This window comes from Gracilinanus agilis, chromosome 4, assembly GCF_016433145.1.
Source record: "Gracilinanus agilis isolate LMUSP501 chromosome 4, AgileGrace, whole genome shotgun sequence".
In the NCBI taxonomy this organism is placed as follows: domain Eukaryota; kingdom Metazoa; phylum Chordata; class Mammalia; order Didelphimorphia; family Didelphidae; genus Gracilinanus; species Gracilinanus agilis.
The window spans coordinates 229,375,882-229,392,769 of record NC_058133.1 but is presented as its reverse complement, the minus strand read 5'-3'; the positions used below and the strand labels follow the sequence as shown (position 1 = coordinate 229,392,769).

The 16,888-nt window shown below is 35.8% G+C and overlaps 1 protein-coding gene across 2 annotated transcripts in view; it reads left to right on the top strand.

Annotated features, from left to right (window-relative positions):
• RPTOR (regulatory associated protein of MTOR complex 1) overlaps positions 1-16,888 on the top strand; it is a 547,237-nt gene that overhangs the window by 436,893 nt on the left and 93,456 nt on the right. For both annotated transcript variants that reach the window (XM_044676205.1, XM_044676204.1), the window contains one exon: positions 2,295-2,413. In XM_044676205.1, coding sequence (XP_044532140.1) covers positions 2,295-2,413 — 119 coding nt within the window. The remainder of the gene's footprint in view (positions 1-2,294; positions 2,414-16,888) is intronic.

Genomic DNA, 16,888 nt, shown 5'->3' with positions numbered 1-16,888 from the left:
TCTGACATTTCTTATACATTTGTAATTTCACATGTGCCATGGTACTGAAAAGTGAACTTTACTTAGTTAACATACTTATATAATAGGACTGGGGAAAAATTAGAATGTAGGATACATAACCAACCAAAGCAGTAATGTCAGGCTCAAAATGAAAAGTTTTTTTAACCTCTCTGGAATTAGCACTAGCTCTAGGCAGTTTTACCCCTTAGTGATGGTTAGAGTTTGTACCAGGTATAAACATCTATCCTAATAATATTGGTAATTGACCAGTGTCCCAAATGTCATTATGTATGAGTCACCTTAGTCACCATATTTGCTTCCAGATCACTTTTAATGGTTTCCAAACAGCAAATCCACCCTGAAAGGACAGAGATTTGTCACTGTTAGAGGTATGCTTTAGGCCAGTGATGGAAAACCTTTTTAGAGACCTTACAGACAAAGCGCCTAAACTGCAACCCTTACCCCAGACAGGGGAGGGAGAAAGCATTCCCATTGAGCTGAGGGGAATGTCCTCAGATGCAGTGGAGAGAGGGAAGAGGAACAGCCCCCTCCGGCATGCTCTGGCATACATGCCATAGGTTCATCAACACAGCTTTAGGTTCTAATGATAATTTTAAAAGAGGAAATCTAAAAACGTTTTGATCAAGAAAGAATAATTTAAATAAATGCATTAGGGCAGCTGGGTGGCTCAGTAGATAAAGAGCCAGGCCTAGAGCCTGCAGGTCTTGAGTTCATATTTGAGCTTTCACACTTCCTTGCTATGTGGCCTGACCCTAACTAAGCAAGTCACTTAGTCCTGATTGCCTAACACTTATTGCCTTGAAACTGATACTTAGTATCAATTCTGAAACAGAAGTTAAGGATTTTAAATACATAAATTTCAGAGTTAACCAGGTCTTCTTATTTGAAGGGAGAGAATATTAATTTAAGTTCTGGTATTCTTGTTTTTGAAACTTGCTCTTACTCATTATTGTTCTATCTTGTACATAAAAATTATTCTAATAAGATTGAAATTATAAATTGTTGGATATTGGCTAAAGTTGAAGAACACATATAGAATCCATTCAAGGTAAACAACATTAACAAAACCTATGTACATTAGCAAGGGTAAATTTTGTCTTTGATCTCCCTGTGTAACCCAACTTGTCTACTCTGGCCAGATGGTCACTACCTTGTGAATAGACCAGTTCCATTTCTGCTTTGTTCTTTGTTTATACTGCTACCCCTTCCTAGAATTGCCCTTACCACTCTTACCCTATTAAAATCCTACCTAGTATGTGCTGACCAACTAAAATCTTCCCTATTTACAATGCACATTGATTTCTCCCTCTTGATCCTCTCATAATCTGTACCACTTTTCAGAGTCATTATATTGCCTTGTATAATTATTAACTTTTCATGGATACCTGTCTTGTCTCTCCATAAAGATAACCTTAAAGGCAAGAACCATTTCTACTACTCCTTTTCTCCATTCCTAAAGTATTTAGCACATAGTAGGTGCTCAGTAACACCTTTTGGGTTAAGTAAAGATGCACAAATATATTTTAAATTAATGACCTGAATGTTTTTCACCAAATCTCATTCCTGTACCTCATCATGGAGCAGAAGTAACCAGGCATCTTTTAAATCTCTTCTTACAGAGGCATCAGTTCTTGCTGAACCTTTATTGAACCAAAAGACTTCAAATACAAACTTAGAAACATCAAAGCACATTCCCTGAAAGTTGAATACAAGAGAAAGCAGTTCTCCTTCCTTCCTTTTTCCCTCTTCCTTCTTGCCTTTCTTCCTCATATAAACAATCTACTCAGATGTGAACAGGTAAAGGACAGATTTGAAGTATTACAGTATGCAGAGTAATAAGATATAGAGAGCATATTTTATTCTATAGGATTAGCAACATCAGATAAGGTGTCTGTAAAATATAGTAAAATTATTTTTCCTATCATTACCAATCTCCGAAAAGCTAAGCTGTTTTTGTAGATTGAATCTTCCATTTCCAACCCCTCTTTTTAAAACCTCAGTATTAAACTGTAATAAATCAAATAACTAAATGTTATTTAGTTATTTGATTTATTAATATTGCATCAACCTATTTCACACTGAGCTCAGTGACTGAATAGTATTCCTTAATTCCCAAGCCCTCTTCAGGAACATAATACTGAAACTCTATCACTGCTTGAGTCTTTCCAGTATTGTTGTTTTGCAAGAAATTGACTTCTCCTAAAGACGTCAAAGGAGGAACTACCAAGAAATGACCTGATTCCAACATTTAATTTTGTTTTTGTTTTTGTTAGGAGTTTCCTTCAATAGCGTTTACACACAAATTTGGAGAGTCCTATTGCATCTTGCAGCTGACCCATATCCAGATGTTTCAGATTTGGCTATGAAAGTACTCAACAGCATCGCCTATAAGGTAGGCCCAGTGGTTCGAAAATTACTTTCATTAAAGGTATTGAATTCAGCTCTTCATATTTGTATATATGTATTATTAAGAGATTTGAGACATAGACAAAATTAGTAGTAGACTTTGGATAAAAATCCTGGCTTAGACATTATGAATCCAAAATTGTTGCCCTTTTCTTTTTGTACACTTTCCCAGTATTGTTTCCTAGTGACTAATCTCCTTTATCTACCTCCACTCAAAACCTAAAATCCTGCTTCACGAGAAAATCATTCAATGGCCTTGTCTAACAGTAGCAGAAGACATGATTTGAAATTCATTTTGAACCAAATTAATTTTCTACAAACAAAATGTATTTTGATCCTTGTTAGAAAAAAAAAACAGTCAGGTACTTGACAAATATTTATTAAACTGATAGATAGTATGGACCAAACACTGTGCTGGGAATACAACATAGTCCCTACACTTAAAAAACTCACATTCTAATGGAAGAGACTATGTACAAATGCCTGTGGAGCCACAAGACAGTATTGTAAGTGTAGGGAATCAAATGTGAGGAAACTGGAAAAGGACTTCAATTTTTGAACTGAGGCTTAAAAAAAGCCTGGGAAGTCAGGAGTCTGAATTGGGGAACAAAACCTTGGGAGTCAAGTATAAATGGAGGGAGTTGGGAAATGAAGGGTCTTTTATGTGGAACATCAAATAGACCGGTACACTTAGTATACTACTGAGTAGAACATAGATAACTAAATTATGACATACTTTAGTAAGAAAGCATGTTCTTTCAGGTGAATTATCCTTTTAATGAGATGGCAAAGATTTTAATATGGATTTCTTTTATCAGAGAGGTTCATTTCAATTCCATTGTAATAGCTAACCACTTTGGCCTGGCCATTACTAAAAGGTCAAGAATCCATACAGTTTAGTGTCAGTCTTAGTCTTAGCTTACCATACTTTAATGTCACAGTCATTATCAAAGTGGGTGGTACATAAGGACTTAGAAGAAGAAAATATCTTTGAGGTTTCACCCAACAAACTAAGGCCCATTTTTACACCAGAGAAACTGAGTGAACTGCATACGTTCACACAGTTATAGTTAGTAACAGAGGATTTGAAGCCAAATAAAATCCCGATTCAAGATCTAGTCAGTCCTCTGTCCATAGAATCCCTCATTTTACAAATGAGCCTCTGTAAAGAGAAAGGAGCAAGGCTGAAGGGGTTGGGGAGAGAGAAGGGACTGTATGACCTCTGAGGTCCAGCTTAATAGGTATGAGTGTATTCAGTACATTACCTCTTTTTTGAAACTGACTTGCCAAAGCTTATACATGTGTTCCACTGGCTCTGTCCTGCCCAGTCTCTGAAGTGCCACCTTTTCCAAATGTGGAGAGATCAAAAGCAATTTCAGCTCTTAACAAACATATAAGGGGGAAAACATTTGATAAAAACTGCATGTAGAAATTATCTCACACATTAAGGATTTACTACTATTAATCATATAGGAGCTAAGACCAAAGAGGGCATTCTCATGATTTTCATTACTTATCACATGATGTCAGTATATTTGTTGTTGAGCAGTCTGCCTGAACTAGTCATTGCAACAGAACTATTGCATCATCTAGTATTAAAGTTGCATTTTGGTGGCATTCTTTGTACTCTCTAAATACACCCTCTGCTTTTTTTTAATGTGCCTACTTTGCTGCATGATGAAAATTGCATTTTTAATTTGTGATTAATAGTAATGACTATTTAGCCTTCTGACTAATAAAGACAAATAAACTGTATCAGATACAGAATTATGCACCAAGTTTTAACATCCTATCCTAGCCATTATTCCTTTCTATTAAAAGGAGAAATAATACAGAAGCAAATTTTCATTTCTTCAGGATTGGCATCTCCTCTGTATCTCAGTTTTCTCACCTGTAAAATGAGAGACTTGAACCAGATTGCCTTGGTGACCCCTTTGGTGCATAAAATTTTAGGATCCGCTGAGAGGTGCTAGTACATCCTAGAAACAGAAAATAAATGGTTTAAGAGCTAGCTTTCACAAGTCATTTTTTTGTGTGCCCCTCAATCTGGCAGTTCCTCTAAAATATTATCTGATAATAAGTCAACCTGGAAATTTCCATTATGAATTGTGTGTACTTGATTTTTCATCACAGATGGGCCCTCCCACCCAGAACACTTAAAGAGAGTCATCTTTCTGCTCTATCAATCTAAGTGAAAGAAAATTAAGTAACTGCTGAAAAGCTGAAATTATAAGAAGAATAACGTAGCCAAATAGAGGTGATTTTTATCTGTGTCAGGATTGAGGAATCTTTTTTCAAAGAAAAAAATATAAAATATACTACTACTTAGCTTTTCAAATTAAGAGTAGAGAACATAAAAGTCTTATCAAGTAAGTAAAATAAATAATGAAAAAATATATTTCAGTTTCATATAAAGACCTGTTAAGGGAGAAAGACAGATGATGGAATATGAAAGAGGAAGAAATGAGAAGAAAAAGAGCCAAATAAGAACACAAAGACACCTAGAGAAGAATAGACCCAGAGACAATTAGATATGCATGGTCCCACTGTCATATAAGCAGAGCTGGATTTAGGAAGAAAGAAAACAAGAGAAAGGGATATATGGATGCATAATAGGGTGTATGCTAAGTGTAATCACATCATAGCCTGCTGTTTATTCACAATATGAGAACTGAAATAAGTTATCATCTATTATCACTTTACTTGGAAATTCTAATGAACCTTCTAATAATTTTAAGTAGAACCTTCTGCACTTGAAAACAGTTTTTCCATTGTTATTTTTAGTCTTCAAATTTGTTGGAAATATTTTCCCATATATGTAAAAGTTTTACACATACTTAAAGAAATTATTTAGGTTTATAAATTTTACTTTCTTACTTTAGAGGTGCTGGAAAATTTACAACCTATGCCTGAAAGTCCCTGACATACAAAACCTCTTGTATTGCCTTATTGTACTCTGAAAGATTAAACTACTCCCTTATCTATTCATTGAATATTTATTAACTAAACAATATGTATAAACATTGAACTTGACACTTTGAGAGCTAAAAATAGGTAAATAAAACCTTTCCAGGAGTTATCATTGTAGTAGGTGAGATTACACATGCATCTATTCAAATAACTCTTAAAATAATTTACTTGGGTTCTTAGTCCTATGATTCCAATAGGCTTCTCCATGTAAAAGCTTCCTCTCCCAAACCAGTTTCTGTCTACTGAACAGAATTCATACCCCCTCTTCTTGACTTCCCTATTACTGTTTAGCCCTTACCATCTTCCCATTTTCCCAGAAATACTGCTTCACCATTGTCCTGACTCCTCACTGATTCTTACTCTATAGAGCCATATTTATCACAAGTTTTGTCATTTCTTCCTTCCTAAAATTTCCTAGACAAATCTCTGCTATTCTCATAGCAGCTACTGTTGAAAGTTATCTCCAGATAATCTGATAAGGTCAGCTTAGTTAATAAGAAAGTAACAGGACACAGGAGATCGTTCTGTTAGCTCATAGCTGCTTCTCCTTGACTGGCAGCATGGAATTTTATTTATATAGATTTCAAGACTTATTTCACACAAAGAACCCCCAGACACTTCACAGTTGCGCAGTCAAGCCGAAGTTACAGAATTATGTCGTCATTAGTATATGGTTTTACAAAGCACAATAAAGTTATAGTTTTACAAAGAATTTTCTCATGAAGATAATGCTAGATGAGGAAAAAGTCCCAAGGCTGAGTCTTATACCTTATCGGGAGGAAAGCACCTGCTGGATGAGTCTTAGCTACCTTTTGTCCAGTTTTGACCTCAACTGTCTGAGAACGGTTTTGAGCTTAATTTTCTGCATTTCTGTCTTAAAAAGAAACTGTTAACCTCTGACTGCTGGTTTGCTAGGAACTTAAAGTTTTCCAATAAGGCTATAATGTTTTTCAATAAGAAAAGGTATATATCATAAAAGGGCTCAAAAGAGGAGTCTCAGATTTTTATCTGTTTGAGACTCTGTTTCTCTTATTGGCCACCCACAAACTACCTTCCTTCGGGTCCTTACCACAGATTGCCTAGATTAGTACAAACCCTTCTACTTGGTTTCCCTGCCCCTTCTTGTCACTCACTATTCTATACCATCCTACAAACTAATGCCAAGGTGATTTATCCAAAATGTAAAACTTTAGGACACCCCCTTAATCAATAAGCTCCAGTGTTTCTCAGTTGAATCCAAGATCAAAAGGAAGTTCTCTTAGACTAGAGACCACTCTTCTTAAACCTACCTTTCTATTGTAATTGCACTTTATTGCCTTCCATGTAACTCTTCAACCCAGCCATTCTGAACAACTTGTGATTCCTTTGCACTGGCCATCCCCTCTTCCAGAGGTGTTCTCTCCTAGTTTCAGTTCTTAGTTGCTCTGATCCTTCAAGACCAAGATCAGAAATAATCTTCTGCAAGATACCTTTCATCATCCTCTTCTCCACTCTATTAGCATCATACCCTGAGACTACTTTTCAACTCTTTTCTATATGTCTTGTATGGGATTTTCATATCTTATTTCTCTCCATAGAATATGAGTTCTTTGAGGACAGAAACTAATTTTGCCTAAAATGCTTGACAAGTGACAAGGGACTTATTTACCACATAGAGTCTAGTCTTAAAAGAGTTCCTGAGGCCACTGGAAAATTAAATGTTTTGTAAATGAGATCACAGAGCTAGTATTTCACATTCAATTAACAAACATCTATTACTATGTGCTAGTACTATACTATACAGTACTAAGCATTGAGATTACTTAGAGAAGCAAAAACTCCACCCTTGCCCTCAGGGCAACTCTGGAGGAAACACTATAGCAATAGTTATTTACATATGTAAGATATATGAGTAGATAGGAAGTAATCTCAGGTGGAAAATGGTGGAGGGGGAAAGATAACCAGGAAAGGCCTCCTACAGAAGATTGGATTTTGAGAAGAATCTTGAAGACTTTCAAAGGTGGAAGTGAGGAAGAACATCCCAGACTTGAGAGGACAGCCAGTGAAAAGCCAAAAGATACAATGTCATGTATAAAAGAAGACCATGGCAAGTAGGGGAGAATTATAATGTAATTAAGCAAGAAAAATAGGAAAGGATGAGGTTGTGGATGGTTTTAAACACCAAACAGGAATTTATATTTATATATATGATCCTGGAAGTTGAGAAAGGCACTGAACTTTGGTCACACCTACTAGCAGGGATATCATGGTGAATTACCTCAGTTTTTCAGGTAAAGCAAGGTCCTTATCTGAGAAGGTAGCAGAGTAGGTGCCCTGAGCCCCATAAGGAGAAATTAAAAGGTTTGGAATTCCTCTGGGGAGTGGAAGAATAAAATTATTACAGAAATATAAATGGATTTCCCTGCTCCATTGAGGGTCCTGTTGAGATTATGTAATATACATATGTAATGGACCCACTCTGCATGTTTTTGAGTCTTTTTTTCAATTCCATTCAGCAACCCATGAATAGGAATAGGAGTAATCGAAGGGTGAAGTTTGTCAAAGCATTATTAGTGTTAAGACAAGGGGGAAGAGATTCAAATGTGGAAGAGTATATAGACCCATGTTGGCAAACCTGGAGGGGGCTTCTCCTTTCCCCCTCTCCACACACAACGAAAACATTTTTCACATGACTCACCCCTCTGCCCAGTGCTTCCTCCCTCCCATGTGGGGTGAGGTGGGGGGCTCACATGCAGCATGAGGGTTGCAGTTTGAGCATTCAGTCTCTAAAAGATTCATTGTCACTAGTATAGAGTATAACTGATTCACCAAGTGGTAGAGAGAGAAGAGGGAGACGATTGTAATCAGTATAAGGATGATTATCCTGAAAATACTGGATGGGGAGTGTTATAAACAAAAAGGGGCCTAAGGAGATATAGCTATACAGGAGGAACACCAACCCCGATCGCCCTTGATAGTTGTTATAATTTCCCCTTTTCTCTAACAGTTGCCCAGGGAGGATCCCGAGAGGTTAGATGGATGTGTAATCTTCCCAGGTCCAACCTGGGGTTGGATAAATTAATATAGGGCTTTGATTTGCCTTGGATCAGGTTTGTTATCTGACTACATCGACTCCCTCCACAAGGGTCCTGATATAAAGACTACTCAGGAAGGTACTTGCTAAGCTCTCTTTATCTGTAATCAGGGAAAGGATAAACAGGACAAGAATTGGGATTGGAGACCCTATCAACCTATTATCTATAACTAGTTGACAATCAGGACTGGAGGCTATTGATCTAGTAGAAGCTAGAGCTTTATTTTCTCCACTACCTCTGGCCAGCCTGGCCACAGCCAAGCCAGAGAATAGGGAGTACTATTGATGCAGCTGTGTTGGTGATCTTATTCTCTCAGCTTTCTCACTATCATTGTTGGTGATGCACTAGCTCTCACAGTCTTCAGGACATATTCAGATTCTTCCTATCCTCTTCTTCATAGACCTCCCTGCCTCCCTTCACCACCCACTCAAAGATTTCCCAGTCCAGAGACCTAGAGACCTAGTAGACCTAGAAAGACTCCCTCCAAGTAGCTGTCAGGGGTATTTATACTTTCAGACCATCTGACGTTTGCCCCTGGCTCACAGCACCTGGGAACATTCCGTGTCTTCCAACTGCCTTCCCTGTCATTCAAGGTAGCATCCATCATTTCCCAGGTTATGAATATAACAGTAGAGGGAAGGATTAGAGTTAACAGTTAAAACAAAGAACAAGGTTACAGGTTCTAAACAAAGGGAAAGATCTCCAAGACATGATTTTAGCCCAAGTCTTACATATCTATTGTTTCTGTCATGTTGGTGCATAAAACAAAATAGAACATAAGCATAAACAAGTGTACAGATAGTATATTATGCAACTTCTGAAGTGAGAAGGACTATTTCCTGCTGTGGATACTAGTAAAGTGTTCATGGAATAAATGGCATTAGAATCAGGCCTGCAAGGATAAGTACAATTTCAGCAAACAGAGATACTGGAAGGGCAAACCAGAGATATGGAACAATGTCAGTGAAAACATGGTGAGGAAAAAGAATGGAGTATAATTACAATAATATAAAATATAATAAAGATATCAAATACATATAACATTGTAAGATTTACAAAGCATATTACATCTTAAATCACATTTGATACTCACAACAACCCTCCAAGGCAGGTTCTATTATTATCCTCATTTTAAAAATAAAATAGGTTAATTGACTTGCTCAAAATTACACAGCTAATAAAGTATCTAAGCCAGGAATAAACTCAGATATTCTTGACCTCAAGTCCAACACTCTGCCACCTAGTTGTCTAGGTGATTTTTTTTTTTTTTGCATTCAAGGAAAACTTTTATTTTCAAGTGTATCCACAAAACAAGTCAATATTACAATATTTTATAAAAATATTAAGTTTTAGGCTACCATTTTTTAGTTTTAAAAAGTGTTTGTGCTAGAGGATTTTTTTTTCTGCCAACTTTCATTTTTGGTTAGGGTAATGGTTCCACATTAAGATTTTAGAGATGAAAAGTTGTTGGAAAAAAAAGCTTTAAATGTATAAAGTTGATTTTCTCAACAAGTTTAAAAATACATAACCATATAAATGAATACATATTAAGTTAGTGTTTAATTTCTTTACTATACAAATGTTATTACAAGGAACTGTTTCCATTCAGTTAAAACCTAATGAATACCAGCATCATTTTCTGGCTTTTTTCTTTAACGACATTAGTACATAAACATATAATTGTGTTACCCCTTTTAAATGCTTAGAAAAATTACAATTTCATAGTTTACATAAAGCCCTTTAAAAATCTGATATCACAGATTTATAGAAGGTATGGGAAAATAATATGATGGCACTATTTTTAGAAAGATCCATTTGGTAGAGGGAGGATTCAATACTAAGTAGGTAATGTAAACATGAAAAATCATAATTTTTAGTTCTAGGTGATATTTTTGACATATCTGTTGAATGACAAGTAATATAATTTGAGTAGCTCATACAGTATATGAAATGGTGTGATATGAGAAAAGGACCCGAGAGTAGGTTGGAACCTGGAATTTTAGAACGTCTTTTTTGTAGCAATGCTAAATATTTTGAATTTCTACTAATTGGAAATTGGGCAGACATTCAAGGTTTTTAGGCAAAAGAGTGAGACTATTGTGTCTGTTCTGATAATAATCTAAAAGACAACTCTGCACTGTGAAGACTAGTTTGGAAAAAATAGATCCATAACCTAAAAATAAAAACTCATATCATAAATAAATTAGAGAAGATAAAGAGATACCTTTCAAAGCTATGGATATAGAGAGAGTTCTTAACTAAGCCAAAAATCAAGATGATCATAAAAGATAAAATGGACTATTGATTACATAAAATTTAAAAGCTTTTACACAAACAAAACCAGTGCAATTAAAATTAGAAAGAAAATAGTTAACTGGAAATAAAATCTCTACATCAGGGGCAGCTGGGTAGCTCAGTGGATTGAGAGCCAGGCCTAGAGACGGGAGGTCCTAGGTTCAAATCTGGCCTCAGACACTTCCCAGCTGTGTGACCCTGGGCAAGTCACTTGACCCCCATTGCCTACCCTTACCACTCTTCCACCTATAAGTCAATACACAGAAGCTAAGGGTTTAAAATTTAAAAAAAAAAATCTCTACATCATATTTTTCTGCTAAAATTCTCATGTGTAAGATATATTTATCTAAATATGTAACAATAAGAGCCATTTTAAGATCCTTGTTCCATGGGGTGACCAACCATGATTCCAGAGAACCAATGAGGAATATTTCCCATCTCTGAACTGAGAAGTAGTAGAATAATATTCAGGTCAAGATACACATTTTTGGACATGGGCATTGTGTGAATTTATTTTGTTTGACTATACATATTTGTTACAAGGATTTTTTTTCTCTAATAGGCAAGGAGAGGGAAGTGATGCAAAGGAGAGAAAATAAATGCTTGTTAACTTTTTTAATTAATCTTTTAAAGAATTTTAAAATAGCCAATTTTCAAGATAAGAAATGCCAGGAATTAACAACCATATTTTTTATTCAAATATATTATATTTTCCCAATTACACTTAATAACAATTTTCAACACATGATTTCTGAAATTATATGAACCAAGTTGTCTTCTTCTGTCCCTTCCCTCCACCCTTTTGGAGATGGTAAGCATCTAGACTATACAGGTATTATCATATAAAATATACTTCTGTAGTGATCAATGCTTTAAGGCAATACTCATATAAAACCAAAACCCCCAAATAAAACCATAAATAAACTAATGTGAAAGGTAGTATACTTTGACCTGCATCCAACTCCAACTATTTTGCTCTGGAGGTGGATACCATTCTATGTTTGCAGAGATTTGTCATTTTCAGAATAAAAAAGCTTAATTTTTTAAAGTATTGATTAAGAAGGCTAGAAACTGTATTTTAGAAGTCCAATTCAGTGGTAATAATGGGTCTGAATGAAAATGGTAGCAGTTGAAAGGAAAGGAGAGGATGGATATGAGAAGTATGGTGACTATAAGATCAATAGTACTTGGCAAATAATTGAATGTATGTAGTAAGAAAGAGAGAAAACACTGATGTTTGAAGATATTTTGTGAATAGTGGGACTAACTACTAAAAAGAACATGGAGATTTTGAAAGTGGTGCAAATTTTTGAACAAAAATTATAATTTGAGATCAAACTAACTATTTTTTTGAACTTATTAGTCAGACATAGTTTATTGTTCATTGGTTCAGTCAAGTCAAATGAAGATAAATATTTTTAAACTCTTTATTAAAATCCAAACAAAAATATCCATTTTAAATTTTATGTTTCTCTCTGAATGTATTTTATGTCTCCTGAAAACAGGGGGGACACAGACAATTATTTTAGCCCCAGTAAGGTCCACCTAGAATTTTTTTTAAATGTGTGTAGATCTACTGGCTTATTGTTCTCAAGTTATTTGATTGTATCATTTCTAACAAATTTTACTTTTCTGCATAGCCTTCAATGAAAGAAAAAGTATGGAGTTAATTTGAAAATTTGTTAGAATTCTATTTCCCAACTCTGCAAAATCAGTGTATTATTTTGTACAAAGTATTAAGTTATACTCACAAATATAAAATTATTGCTCTCTGGCCTCAAGGAATTTGTACTCTATGATCACAGATACCACATACACAGATATGTATAAATCAGAATTATATATGTGTATTAAACTTGCATATTGTGATAAGATCATAGGAAAAATCCAGACATGTATGATAAGAATATTTGAAAAAGATAGAGATTAGTTTTAGCTTATAGGACTAAAAAAGTTTTTCAGAAATGACACTAGAGCTGAGCCTTAAGGAAAAATGAAAGATTTTAACAAGTCAAAATTGAGGCATGATAGTTCAGCTATTACAAAGGCATGAAGGTAAAAGACAAGGAGAGGGCCTAATCAGGAGCAACTAGTCACACAGTTCAGTTGGAATATAGAATGTGTGAAAGAGAGTAATGTGGAATTAATCAAAATGGTTAAATCTATACCAAATTATACAGGGAATACTGGAATACTAAGTCGTCATTTGTATTTTATTTTCTAGGCAATCGGAATCCAAGTTCTAAAGTCCAAGTTCTAAAATTCTATGATTTTGGTGATTCATTTACTGAGGTGGTTCTATTGTTTATTCTATCTGGATTCATTTCTAACTACTCTTCTATGGTTTGAGGAACTCTGGGTTTTTTAATTCCACAAACAGTTGAATTAGTACAAAAGATATCAGTATCAGAGAAACTGCTTTGGAGATGAGGGAGGATAAGTATTGTTAAAAAGAATAGAGAGGTCCCAAGAGATATGTTTGTGATTATGTGTATATATGATCTAATCTCTTGATCTGAGATCAGATCTTTGTTTCTTCTTTCTATATCTCCTCTCTTACTATTACTATTCCCTACAGATTTTCCTTCTAGATATTACAGGATAGCTGGTATGTGGATCTTAGGGATAGTATAGATGAAGGAAGGATCAGAACCCAACTGCAGTTGGTGAAGGAGGAACACCTACTCCTCTCACACTAGCTGTTGCTGTAATTTATCCCTCTTCTCCTTGACAGGTTTGGTTGATTAAACCTGTCAGTGACTTCCTTCTAACAGTGGCCCAGATTGGGACCCCTTGAGAGGTTAGGTAGATAGTTAACCTCTCTAGGCCCAACCTGAGGTTGGATTGATTGATAATAGGCTATTGATTGGCTTTGGAAAGGATTGAGGTCTGACTATGTAATTAATCCTCCCTTTCTACGGGCTGTGATAGAATAACTCAGGAAGGTACTTTCTGTTAAATCACTATATTATCTATTGGTGGGGAAAGGATAACAAGGTATTAGGTTTGGGGATTGGAAACCCTCTTGCTATAGTTGGCTATTAAGCTAATCATTGATCAGGACTGGAGACTGCTAGGCTTGTAGAGTCTTGGGATCTTCACCCTCTCACTATCTCTGACTGGACCTGGCCATAGCCAAGCCAGAGAATAGGGAAGGCTATTGATGTAGATATCAATTGATGATTTGTGTATTCTCTCAGCTCTACTACCAATGACATTGATGGCTTACTAACTCTCTCAGTCAAGCAAGGATGTAGGTTTTGATTCTGGCCTACCCTCTTCTTCCACCCTTCAACCACCCTTCACCTCCCCCTGCCCAGTTCTTGATCTAAAGATGTTTGCTCAAGTCCCAGATCTGAGACCTCTCAACTGTACTTCTTAGGGGGTATTTATAGGATGAGGGCCCTTGGCTAACGGCACCTGGGAAGTTCCGAATCTCTCAACTGCCATCCCTGTCAGTCAAGGAGGCATCCAACTCATCCCAGATTAATGATTTTAACAGTATGGAGTATTCTATACTGTCAGGGTTATTGCTGAACCTCTTTTTTCCCTTTCTTTTCATTCTTTGTTAAGTGATGAATTTTAATATGAATGAAATATATTCGAAGGTGAAAGAGATGCAAAAACTAAAGATGTCAAAACTTTTTTAAAGATTTCTTTGGCAGTGATATGAAGGATAAATTGTAAAAAAACTGGCAACAGGGCAACAGGGAAACCAGCCAGAAGGTGACTACAGTACCTAAAAGAACAGCCATAGAAGTCCACTAGCACTGGAAGCTCCCATCTCTAATGCCCCTACTTCATCCATATAGGAGGACTCTTTCCAGGCTTTAACTCAACATCCTTTCCATCTTTGAAGTTTACATCCCTCACAAGATTGTGAGGTGGATACCTCTTAACCTTAAAGCATATGTGGATCTTTGGTGTCCATTTTTACATATCCATATGTTCTTAACCTGTGTGATTGTTGTCCATATCCATCATTTATTTAAGCCTTCTTGTATTTCATACTGTCCATCTGTTATTCTCTCTTTCTGTAGGACAGGTCCACCATCTTTTCCAGGCAAGCATGTCTATAATGATCTTTTATACCACTTATCCTGAAAATCCTACTTTTTGCAAAATCCTAGGTCTACTTATCACCCATCTTTTTGTTAACCTTTGGATCATCTGAAATTTTGATTCTTCTGTAATTTGTGAAGCTTTGTGCCGTATTTGACAGCCACAGAACTATCACCATCACCAAGAGAATATCACTTTTAGAAAGATAGACTTGGCTCTCAAACAGCAATTTGAAAAGATTGAAAGTACTGTTGTAGTTTCCCAAATATAATCCAGCCCACTCTCCTCCTCTTCAGTTCTGGGCCTACCTCACTGTTCATCTGTGATACCTGTTTGTGGTGTCATAATCTAGGCAATATGTATCCATCAACTCAATTTTCCCTATGTGAATTGTTTGGCTGATCTTTTTTGGGTGACCTTGGATCTTATTGAAAGAATACTGTAGGGGGCAGCTGGGTAGCTCAGTGGATTGAGAACCAGGCCTAGAGACTGGAGGTCCTAGGTTCAAATCTGGCCTCAGACACTTCCCAGCTGTGTGACCCTGGACAAGTCACTTGACCCCCCATTGCCTAGCTCTTACCAATCTTCTGCCTTGAAGCCAATACACAGTATTGACTCCAAGATGGAAGGTAAGGGTTTTTAAAAAAGAAAATACTCTAGTAGTCAAAGGGCTGGATGCAGACAGTGTAACATTTGTAAATAAAAGTATCTTCTGATGGTATCATAATTCCATAATTCCACAATTCTTATACTTATGGTCTAAACCTTAGAATCAACTTTGGTTCTTCCTTCTCTTTAAAGACTGTGTCCTTCTAGGATGTATAGAATTTCTCTTAAATAGTTCTCCATTTTGCACCCCCTTCTTTCCATTCTTATTGTTACTATCCTGTTTCTAATACTTTTTTACTTTTCCACTGGACTAGTAGTAACTTCCCACCGAATTTCTCTGGTCTCAGTCTTCCTTTACCCTTCAGCTTGTAACACTTCTTTCAAAGTAATGTTTCTAACACCCAAGTCTGACCCTATTACTTCTCTGTTCAAAATCCTCCTATAGCTCTCTATTTATTCAAAGAAAACATGCATTCTTTAACCTAGTATTTAAAGCATCCATGTCTTTCTCACACTATCATTTTTCATATTTACATATTTTCCTTAGTTTCTGTTTTCTTATTATAATTGTGAGGCAATAATAAGCTGTGTAAGCACTTTAAAATCTTTATAACAGTATGTAAATGTTAGCTAATGTTATGATTGTGATTTATTGCTTAAGAAGTGATTGAGGAAACGTCCCCTAACAATGTAAGTCAGTACCATCTCTGCAACTTATGAGCACTGAGAAGTTTAATGACTTTTGCCTACGGTCAGTCAGCCAGTATGTGTTATAAATGGAATCTGAACACTGGTCTTCTTGGCTATTAGTCCACCTTTCATGTAGTGTTCCCTGTCTGAGGTGTTACAACTACTTTTATTAATATACTCAAACTAAGATGAATTCTGGACTTTTCCTTCAAGATTCAATTAACATAGTGAATCTATATTCTACATAAAATTAACTATAAAGCCTCTAGACCAGTGGTATCAAACTCAAATAGAAACAGCAGCCACCAAACTATACATATCTCTGCCAGCTACATATTCACTTAGAAAACCACCTATTATTTATGTTTTATTATATTTTTGTTGTTGTTTCAGGCTGCACTCACAAGTGAAATGTCTGTTCTAGAATAATTCCTATCTCCAATTCGACATACCTAAAACTTAATTTAAATATAGAATATTTCCATTGGTCCAGTTGGGAAATCTAGTTCCCACTCAGTCCTATTCCATGAAGTTGCTTTGTGTTATTTCTCTTTACTTTGTCTCAGAAATTTAGCCTTTATTTTTTTCTGAGAAATGGTATATTATCCTAGTGATAGCAATTCCAGTCATTGAAATGACCACAATTAGAGAATTGGGAAACATGAAAAGAGTAGAAGTAGTTCTATTCTAATTTATCTGCAGAATTACTTTTACAAGATTATGTACCATTTCACTTGCAATTGTCCACATTAATGGAAGAG